The sequence below is a fragment of the Portunus trituberculatus genome, chromosome 43 (assembly GCF_017591435.1).
Source record: "Portunus trituberculatus isolate SZX2019 chromosome 43, ASM1759143v1, whole genome shotgun sequence".
Taxonomy (NCBI): domain Eukaryota; kingdom Metazoa; phylum Arthropoda; class Malacostraca; order Decapoda; family Portunidae; genus Portunus; species Portunus trituberculatus.
In genome coordinates this window covers 12,537,985-12,549,410 of record NC_059297.1, presented here as the reverse complement: position 1 = coordinate 12,549,410, position 11,426 = coordinate 12,537,985, and the positions used below count along the sequence as shown (strand labels likewise).

General features: G+C 37.4%; 1 protein-coding gene across 24 annotated transcripts in view; it reads right to left on the bottom strand.

The window, feature by feature from the left end:
* LOC123518142 (protein nervous wreck-like) overlaps positions 1–11,426 on the bottom strand; it is a 164,839-nt gene that overhangs the window by 34,185 nt on the left and 119,228 nt on the right. For 23 of the 24 annotated variants that reach the window (XM_045278812.1, XM_045278811.1, XM_045278820.1 and 20 more), the window contains 2 exons: positions 9,517–9,667; positions 8,298–8,509 (listed from right to left, as the gene is read on the bottom strand). In XM_045278812.1, the coding sequence (XP_045134747.1) occupies positions 8,298–8,509; positions 9,517–9,667 (363 nt within the window). The remainder of the gene's footprint in view (positions 1–8,297; positions 8,510–9,516; positions 9,668–11,426) is intronic. The other variant, XM_045278816.1, reaches the window with a different exon arrangement.

Below are 11,426 nucleotides of genomic sequence, written 5' to 3'. Positions count from 1 at the left end.
CAAAAGTACTGTGCATATTGCTCCTCTTAAAATTACCAATCAAATAATAAGAATTTGTCACACCTACATGTGTCAGTTCCTGTATTAAAATAACTTACCTACCTATTTCTATCTACCATCTTTATCTTTACATTTGCCTAATCTTTTAAAGCTTCTTAATGATTTACTAATAGCAACCTGACAATCTGTTCCATTTAGCTACTAATCTGAAACCAATTCCTTCCAATATTTTTTTTATTCAGTGTTTCTGTGATGTTTCAGAAGGGAAGAAAAAACACTAAACAGTCTATATGCTGGCTGTAAGTTGAGCCTCATTCCATGACTAACTTCAAGAGATCCTTCACTCTAGCTGCTACTGGAACTTAGAATCTCTATAATTTATAAAACTGAAGTCTAATATGAAACATCAATAAAAAAATATGAAAATAGCACCCCTTTCCACTTCAATGATATTCAAATTTGATATCTAGATAAAAGAGTCCTTACACTTCAGTACCATTACAATCCCTCTCATATATGGGAATAACTAAAGTAATAGTACTGCTATATAAAACTAACATTCCTTATGCTTCCTACTCTTTTACTATATGTGTATTCCCTATTTCACTTTCTTTGTTGACTAGCTGAGAGGGACAAGGATACAAGTTGTGGTGTAAGAGGTTAAGTCTGCAGCCCTTATTCAGAAACACTTTGCTTTCTCACCATGAATATCTTTCAAAGAACACATAGATACCCTTTAATAATCTATAAATCTTGTTGATGTTACTAAAACTTAAAAGAAAAAATCACCCTTGAAAACCCATGAAGCTTCAGCTAAAGTCTTGAAAATAATGGATGTGCAGCACAGAAATATTTTAGAGTATTGGCTTATAACCTCTGTGCTGAGTGACAAGGAAGGGTGACACAAACACATATGGGCATGCTTGGATGGGATATGAGTGAGATGGGATACCTTTGCCAGCCTAGTGTGTGTGTGTGTGTGTGTGTGTGTGTGTGTGTGTGTGTGTGTGTGTGTGTGTGTGTGTGTGTGTGTGTGTGTGTTTCACTGTTTGATCTGCTGCAGTCTCTGACGAGACAGCCAGACGTTACCCTATGGAACGAGCTCAGAGCTCATTATTTCCGATCTTCGGATAGGCCTGAGACCAGGCACACACCACACACCGAGACAACACGGTCACAAGTTCACAACTCCTCGATTTACATCCCGTACCTACTCACTGCTAGGTGAACAGGGGCTACATGTGAAAGGAGACACACCCAAATATCTCCACCCGGCCGGAGAATTGAACCCCAGTCCTCTGGCTTGTGAAGCCAGCGCTCTAACCACTGAGCTACCGAGTGTGTGTGTGTGTGTGTGTGTGTGTGTGTGTGTGTGTGTGTATTCACCTAGTTGTATTCACCTAGTTGTAATTTTACAGGGCCTGGGTATCATACTCGTGTGGCCCCGTCTCCATATCTACACACATCCAACTTTCCTTTAAAACTATGCACACTCCTCGCTGACACCACCTCCTCACTCAAACTATTCCACACCTCCACACATCTCTGTGGAAAACTATATTTCTTCACACCCTTCAAGCATATTCCCTTGGCTATCTTTTACTATGCGATCTCGTAGTTCTATTTAAATTTTCCTCTCTCAACATCATTTGCTCATTATCCACTTCATCCAAACCGTTCAACAGTTTATAAACCTGTATTAAATCCCCTCTTTCTTTTCTTTGTTCCAAGGTAAGCAAATTAATTTCTTTTAATCTCTCCTCATAGGTCATTTCTGCCAATTCCGGAACTATTTTTGTTGCCATTCTCTGCAATCTCTCTAACTTCCTTATATGCTTCTTTTTATAAGGGGACCAAACCACCCCAGCATATTCCAATCTTGGTCTAATTACCGTACTAATTAATTTCTTCATCATATCTTTATCCATATAATGAAAGGCTAATCCAATATTACTAATCAAACTATATGTTTCTCCAAACATCTTGTCAATATGAGCCTCAAACTGCCCATGGTCTTGTATTATCACTCCCAAATCCTTTTCCTTTTTCACCTTTTTCAACACTACTCTTTCACCCATCTTATATGACCCTCTCCTCATAGGTCATTTCTGCCAATTCCGGAACTATTTTTGTTGCCATTCTCTGCAATCTCTCTAACTTCCTTATATGCTTCTTTTTATAAGGGGACCAAACCACCCCAGCATATTCCAATCTTGGTCTAATTACCGTACTAATTAATTTCTTCATCATATCTTTATCCATATAATGAAAGGCTAATCCAATATTACTAATCAAACTATATGTTTCTCCAAACATCTTGTCAATATGAGCCTCAAACTGCCCATGGTCTTGTATTATCACTCCCAAATCCTTTTCCTTTTTCACCCTTTTCAACACTACTCTTTCACCCATCTTATATGACCCTCTCCTCATAGGTCATTTCTGCCAATTCCGGAACTATTTTTGTTGCCATTCTCTGTAATCTCTCTAACTTCCTTATATGCTTCTTTTTATAAGGGGACCAAACCACCCCAGCATATTCCAATCTTGGTCTAATTACCGTACTAATTAATTTCTTCATCATATCTTTATCCATATAATGAAAGGCTTATCCAATAATACTAATCAAACTATATGTTTCTCCAAACATCTTGTCAATATGAGCCTCAAACTGCCCATGGTCTTGTATTATCACTCCCAAATCCTTTTCCTTTTTCACCTTTTTCAACACTATACTTTCACCCATCTTATATGACCCTCTTGGCCGCCTTCCACTCTTCCCCATCTCCATTACATGACTTTTGCTCAGATTAAATTCCATCTCCCACCTCTTGCTCCACTCCCAAATCCTATCCAGATCTGCCTGTAAAATTTCACAATCTTCTTCACTCTTCACACACCTACACAACTTCGCATCATCCGCAAACAAATTAATATAACTGTTTACTCCCTCTGGCATATCATTAATAAAGAGAAGGAAAAGTATTGGTGCCAGCACTGAACCTTGTGGGACTCCACTCTCCACCACCAACCAGTCCGACTTTGCATCCCTTATTACCGTTCTCATCTCCCTCCAGCTCAAGTAGTTTTCCATCCACTTTAACACTTTTCCCTTCAGTCCTCCATAAATCTCTAATTTTCAAAGCAGTCTCATGTGAGGTACCTTGTCAAAAGCTTTTTTTAAATCCATCCATCCCTCTCTCTCTTGTATTTTGTCAACCACTCTCGAATAAAAGCTCAGTAGATTTGTTACACATGACCTCCCTTTCCTAAAGCCAAATTGATGATCTGATAATAACTTATGATCCTCCAGGAACCATATCCAATATTTCTTTATCACCCTCTCACAAATCTTATCGACCACACTTGTTAAAGACACAGGTCTATAGTTAAGAGGCTCTTCCTTACTGCCTCCCTTATAAATGGGCACCACTTCAGCTCTTTTCCACTCTACCGGTACTTCCCCGGTTTCTAATGAGTACCTTATAATATCATATAATGGATCTATCAATTCTTCTCTACATTCCTTCAATAATTTGCTTGAAACTTCATCTGGTCCCATTGCTTTATCATCTTTAAGTTCCTCCAACATTTTATATAACTTCTTTTTAGGTATCTTAATGTCATCCATGTGTGTGTGTGTGTTTCACTGTTTGATCTGCTACAATCTCTGACGAAACAGCCAAGCGCTACCCCATGGAACGAGCTCAGAGCTCATTATTTCCGATCTTCGGATAGGCCTGAGACCAAGCACACACCACACACCGGGACAACAAGGTCACAACTCCTCGATTTACATCCCATACCTACTCACTGCTAGGTGAACAGGGGCTACACGTGCAAGGGGACACACCCAAATATCTCCACCCAGCCGGGGAATCGAACCCCGGTCCTCTGGCTTGTGAAGCCAGCGCTCTAACCACTGAGCTACCAGGTGTGTGTGTGTGTGTGTGTGTGTGTGTGTGTGTGTGTGTGTGTGTGTGTGAGAGAGAGAGAGAGAGAGAGAGAGAGAGAGAGAGAGAGAGAGAGAGAGAGAGAGAGAGAGAGAGAGAGAGAGAGAGAGAGAGAGAGAGGGTGAATGGGGGGGAGGGTTAGACTGCATATTAGCACTTGAAGTAGCTATAAAGCACATTAGGAGCAACACCATATTAAACAACATAGTTACACATGTACGTACACACACACACACACACACACACACACACACACACACACACACACACACACACACACACTCACACACACACACAAATTAATTAGTACGTTAATTAGACCAAGATTGGAATATGCTGGGGTGATTTGGTCCCCTTATAAAAAGAAGCATATAAGGAAGTTGGAGAGATTGCAGAGAATGGCAACAAAAATGGTACCGGAATTGGCAGAAATAACCTATGAGAAGAGATTAAAAGAAATGAATTTGCTTACCTTGGAACAAAAAAGAGAAAGAGGAGATTTAATACAGGTTTATAAACTGTTGAATGGTTTGGATGAAGTGGATAATGAACAAATGATGTTGAGAGAGGTAAATTTAAATAGAACTACAAGATTGCATAGTAAAAAGATAGCCAAGGGAATGTGCTTGAAGGATGTGAAGAAATATAGTTTCCTACAGAGATGTGTGGAGGTGTGGAATAGTTTGAGTGAGGAGGTGGTGTCAGCGAGGAGTGTGCATAGTTTTAAAGGAAAGTTGGATGTGTGTAGATATGGAGACGGGGCCACACGAGTATGATACCCAGGCCCTGTAAAATTACAACTAGGTGAATACAACTAGGTGAATACACACATACAAAGCTATCACCTTAACACTTGAATCACATGAAGCACTTGAATACAAATATATATATATATATATATATATATATATATATATATATATATATATATATATATATATATATATATATATATATATATATATATATATATATATATATATATATATATATATATATATATATATATATATATATATATATATCATGAAATAATAATACACAACTTAATAGGAAAACATGTAGATAATAAGTTGTTCCCAGTTCATTAACTTCACTTCTAATCTTCCTTTTACAATACACATAGAGCACAAAGACTGCTTTCTTCCCATCTTTCTATGGTAAGAGTTTTCTATCTATCTGAATATCAGGAGCAGATCCCACACCTCAGTTTATCTCAATGCTGGAATGAGTACTGAAAAAAAGTTCCTAGTCTATTCAATTTCCTTTAGTTACCTGTTTGCAAAGAACACAAAGGCTATTTCTTTCCAGCCTGACTGTGAAAAGCACTATATTCCTCAGGGTGTGTCATTAACCATAATATCTATCCAGGTACAGTAAGTCCTCATTATACGGTAGTTCTTTATCCAGTAAATTCACAGTTACGGTATTTCAAAATTACTACCCTCGATTCGATATATGGTAAGTAAAATTCACAGATACGGTATCCGCTTTTGTCATCCGAGAGGGCCCAGCGCGGGGGAACAGGGATGATGACGTCATCCATGCCACACCTCCCTCTTGCCACTCACAGTACTGACTTTAACTTGACCACCCTTGAAGCCTGTTATATCTCTTCCCCTTCCCCCCCTTTTTTTAACTGCATTACTTATTAGATGAATAAATGGAATGGAATATCAAAGGGTCTATTGTAAGCACAAATATATTCATAATAATCATGGCAAACACTTAAAGCCTACTACCAGCGGCAAGCCATGCAGCAACTGATAAAGGGCACAGATGGATCTGGCAAGCCCACTATCAGAGAATGGTGGAAGTCGTATAACATCAAGCATGCCTTAGATAACCTCAAGTCATCTTGGGACAAAGTGAAGACGTCTACCATGAACTTGGAGTGGGATAAAGTATGGCTAGAATGCATGCATGACTTCCCAAGCTTCGCCGAAGACGACATCAGTGCAATCAGAAATAACATAGTAAATCTGTGCCATAGGGCTGACTTCGATGAAGTTCATGATGTTCAAGATCTTTTTGGAAAGCCATGCTGAATCTCTCTCAAATGATGAACTTATAGAGCTAGACAAGGCATCATAGGAGGCAGAAAAGGAGGGAGACGAGGAAGAAGAACCTGTGCGTGGCCTGGACATCAAAACTCTTAGAGAATGTCTCGGTGATATCGAAAAAGCTTTGCAAACCCTGAAGGAACGTGACCCAAATCCTGCCAGAAGTAGCATAATGGCTCATGACGTAAAGAAAAGTGTCAAGATTTATCAAGAAATCTATGATGAAAAAACAAGAAAAAACAAACAGTCCTCCATATCCATGACTCTGCTACAGCTGGCCCTTCCACATCTGCTTCCAACAGTCTTATCCTTGTCTGCCCACTCAGCGGAAGATGAGTAAGGGCTGAAATCCCTACTGTCCCTTAGCCTTGGGAGGGACATCATCTGATAGAATACATGGCGAGTGAACGGTAAATAAAAACATTTTCTGTTTATTTCTTTTGTGCAGTACTTTACATTTTTTTAATGACTATTTTCGTGTATTTTAATTTCTGTAGGGGTGACTTTTGACGTGCTGGAACGCATTCCTTATTATTACATGTTATAATGGGTTCGGTATACGGTAATTTCAATTTACAGTAAGGTTTTCTGGAATGCATTTGTACCGTATAACGAGGACTTACTGTACATAGAAACAGTGTCACCTGGGTATCTCTGGGACTGACTGAAAAACTTCCCATTTTTTAATCTAAACTAACCATAGGGAAAATTTCCAATCAAGGTCCTTTATGCTATATCTCCTTCAGTGCATTCAAACTGATTTCTGCAATCCTCAATCATGTATAGCTGCTCTTCCTTAATCTACAGGCATTTCTTCACACAATTTTCTTCTTCATAATTTCATGGATGTATAGCTGCTCTTTCTTAGCCTCCAAAATTTCTTTACACTATCCATCTGTCTTCTCCTAAATCTTATACCTATTATATCACACCCATTTATCTTCTTTACCAATCATTCATCTCCCATTTCCTCTAAGCAAAGAAACCACTGTAATTATAATTATATATTATATCCTTCCATCGTTTTAATAGACCAACAATCCCACACAGGATGGCCCAGATAAAGCACTACACACTCATACACATATCATTCATGCTCTCAACCATGTCAATCCCAGATGCACATAATGATGGAAAATAATAATGATAATGATAATAATAATGATAACAATAGATGATTCAAGATGAAACCACAGGAAAAGTTTATTCCTAGAGAGGAAGAAATTATAGAAATGCATCTACTTTTGCCTGCATCCATATATATAAATTATGTAAACAACTGATTGAAAGTTAAGTCACATTGATTTTTTAGACACAGATCATGAATCATGAACACACACACACACACACACACACACACACACACACACACACACACACACACACACACACACACACACATACACACACACACTCAAAGCAATGCACAAAGCACTGGTTAACTGAGCACAACAAAATTAGACCTATAATACATATGCAGAGACAGAAATGAAATACAAGAAAACATTTCATAATCTAACAGTTGAAAGGAGAAGGCAGTGAAGGAGAAGGGCAAGGAGGAGGACGTGCTGGGATTGAAGGAAGCTTAAGAGAGGTTTCTGTCGTTACTGAAGCTGAAGTGAGGGAAAAGGACCCATAGTACCAGGGATAACTAAAGATAAGAGAAAGGTTAGGAGAAGTTTAGAGTAAATGAATGCCACTTGTGCATGGTATAAAAGAAAGAAAGGAAATTGAGAGAAAAAAAGTCAATAAAGCAAAGGAAAAAGGAGGTAAAAAAAAATGATGAAAAGGTATGCAAATAAATAAGGAAGAAAAAAAATACAGGAAAAAATTCATGAAAGGTAACAAAAAATATCTTAACAAAATAAGGAGAAAAGAGAAGAGTAAAAAGATAATAAGGAGGAAAGAAGGTCATTCTTTTTAAGAAAAAAGAATGAAAAAAGAAAAGAGCAGAAAATAAGCTAGGAAAAATAAGAGGGTATTGATGATGTAGAAAAAAAAATAAAGCAAGAATAGAAAATTAAGGAAAAAAGGAAACTAAGAATAAGAAAGGAAGGAGATGGGAAGGAAAAGGAAAAGGTAAAGAAAAGAGAATATGGAAAAAAATGAGAAACAAGGGATAAAAACGAAGAAATATGGATATGAAATAAGAAAAGAAAAGTAAAGGAGAGGAGAAAATGCAAGAAAAAACAGAGATCAATCAAGGAACAAGAAAGGAGGGGAGAGGAAGAACAATGACAGGAATGCATGAGGATGTCAGAGAGGTCAACCACACACTTACATCAGGAGTCAGTGGTTCTCCATCAGAGCGGCATTCCTCCACCACGAGGGAAGGAAACAGTCCCACCTGGCCATCAACCTCCCCCTCCCACCAGCCGTCATCTACATCGTGCACTGTCCTCTTCAGAATGCGTATAATCTGACCTTCACAAAATGTAATCTCCTCATTACATGTTGCTTCATAGTCATATACAGCACGGCAAAAGTCTCCCTCTGTAGTGGTGGGGAAGAAACAGAAATCTGAAAGTTATGTTTGAGTGGGATAAAGAATATGACAAGGGCTAGTTATCATGACAGGACTGAGGAAGAAGGGATCTAAGAGGAGTGTTTGAGTAACATAAAGCATATAACAAAGTTCAGTAATCTTCATAAGACTAAAAGTAATAAATTCAAGTATGATAAAGTTATATTATAAAAGAGATAAGAAAAAATTTGTCCTCATGAATTAATTGTGTAGTAGTGGTTAAGAAGAGATCTGAAAGGGGAATTTTATTGGTACAGAGAGGTGTGATACAGATATCTAAGTTTTTTTTTTTTTTTTTTTTTTACAGTAAGGCCTATAGCGCCTGTAGGCACACTTGAAGAGTGTATGGGAAGCGCTGTTCAGCTTCCGCCCATTAGTGGCGCAGGCAATTTTATTTATAGTGGTACCCATATTAGGGCCCATATCACCACCCAAGCTCATCTTGGGTGTAACCACCTAGAACCTGGGTATCATGGTGACATGACAAATGACAAAGTGTTTTAAGGCTGTACGTGGTGGGATTCGAACCTACACGTGGACATCTGCCCGATCCCACGCTCACCACCTTATCCACTATGCCACCGACAAGAGTATCTAAGTGGCATACTGTAGTGACTGGTATTTCAGTGGTATAAATGGGATCTAACAAGGTATGAGGGTGTTTAAATGTAGCATTTCAGTGGTGGAGAGGAATGTGTCAGGGTTTTCCTAAATAGTATGAAAAAGATAAAATTAAAAAGTCTCTTAATTCTAAGTGGTGTGAACAGCTACATATTAAATGGGCTTGATATGTATAGAATTTTGTCTAAATAATGATTAGTAAACGATGAGATGCAATTGTTAAGGCAAAGAACAGCCCCTTCATTTTCATGTGTATTGATAGTTCTGATTAAAAAGGCTTCATATCTGCAAGTTTTTATATAAATTAATCAAATAAAAGATACTTGAGGTTGCATACATCAAGCCAATCACTCACGATGGAGCTGATTGGTCTCTACTGGCAGAGAGAAGGCGGGCGGCACAGCAGCGGGAGGGGCTGTGGTGGTTGTGATTGCTGGTGGTGGTGGTGGCAGGTCTGGAGGTGGCTCGGAAGAATACTCCTCCACTTCATCATAGCCTCCTCCCTGCTGTGAAGAGTGTAGGAGGGCCTGACTTAGTGTGAATAATGGTGCTGCTGCTATAATGGTACAGAAAGAGAGGTTTAGTCAAAAAGATGATAGAACTGCTACTGAAATTATATAAAACTTAAAATGTTACTAGAATCTTCATAAAAATCCTAGAGAAATTTAGTTACAAACACAAATTTAATAAAGGATGATAATGAAGTAATCTAATACAAGCATACATTACTTATAATACAGAAAGCATTATTACAAAATCTTATAAAATAAACTTTCACATTACCATTGCAGCTGGAAATGTATGTATGTACTGAAATGCTTTCCTTTAAGACTTGTGCTTCAGAAAGAATATTGAATTAGAAAGAAAACTATTACAACATGGCTTTCTCAAGAATAAATATACCTCAATATAATCAAAGCTGAAAAAATCAAACTACACGTAAATTTTGAAAGATAAACAGTACAATAATGAAGAATAACAATGTGCAAATAAAACTTGAAGTGATGGCAGCCAACTGTTTTGGCAAGACTGAAAATATGCATTCCATCCTTTTAGGTGTGTGTGCATCAAAACTTCACTCAATAAATAGTGCAAATAATTCAAGAACAAGCAGCACACTTAAAAACAATAATAACAATAACATGTAATAATGATGTAATATAATTATAATAACAATAATGATAGTAATAGCAAGCTGCAGATTATCTTCCAACTTTCCTTCAATATGGCAGACACCTGTGGAGGCAATCATGACACCAACACAACGAGTGGTGAGGAATACAAAGCAGTACTGTCAGCTATGTTGCGTTAGTGGGCAAGGTGAGGACAAGATTTCAGACACCATACAGAGAGGAAAACTGCCTCTGCAAATTTACATACTACATGTAATTGAATGGGCTCTAAATTCTACTCAGTAAAAGGTTTAATGGGTTCTGGGAAAATATAATGGAAAATAAACTATGAATATATATATATATATATATATATATATATATATATATATATATATATATATATATATATATATATATATATATATATATATATATATATATATATATATATATAATAGGAAGAAGGATGCATTAAGAACATATTTTTTTTTTTTCCATGGAGAATCAATAATTTTCAAAGTAATCATAACTTAGTAGAATGTGATGAGTTACATAATGCAGACCAACATATATTAACATATGTACACATCCTCATTAGTAATGCAAGATATGGAGTTATGTAATAGAAAATGACAGCTGCAGGTAGTGTAAAAAATTTTGCTGCAGTTCAGTAGACTTCCATTCCTTCTCCCCGCATCAAAACCTGCACTAATCCGACTAAAGGAGGTATTCTCTAGGAACACATAACTAAAACTGCGGCTTATGTATAGCTACTATATGTACTCTGTAAAAGAATCTAGATCAACAACTTGAGTTAGAAAAAAAAAAGAAAACCATACCATAATACTCACATATTAGTGTTATGACAACTTTGCTGAAATACTTTGCCAAGGAAATTGCTGGACACATATAAGCCATTAAAGATAAGTCACTGTCAATGCTACATTGAGGCATTCCTGCCTGGGTCTGGTTTTAGATGCAATAAGTTAAGTGATGCAGTTCAGAGCAGAGAGGGTAGCAACAATCACTGTGATGGATGGCTTGACAGGAAAATCAAGAAAAGAACCCCTGTACAAGTAAACTTAAAGGAAATATACATAACCAAAATATATTGTATAGGACATAATGCACACAAGTGATGCACAAGCAC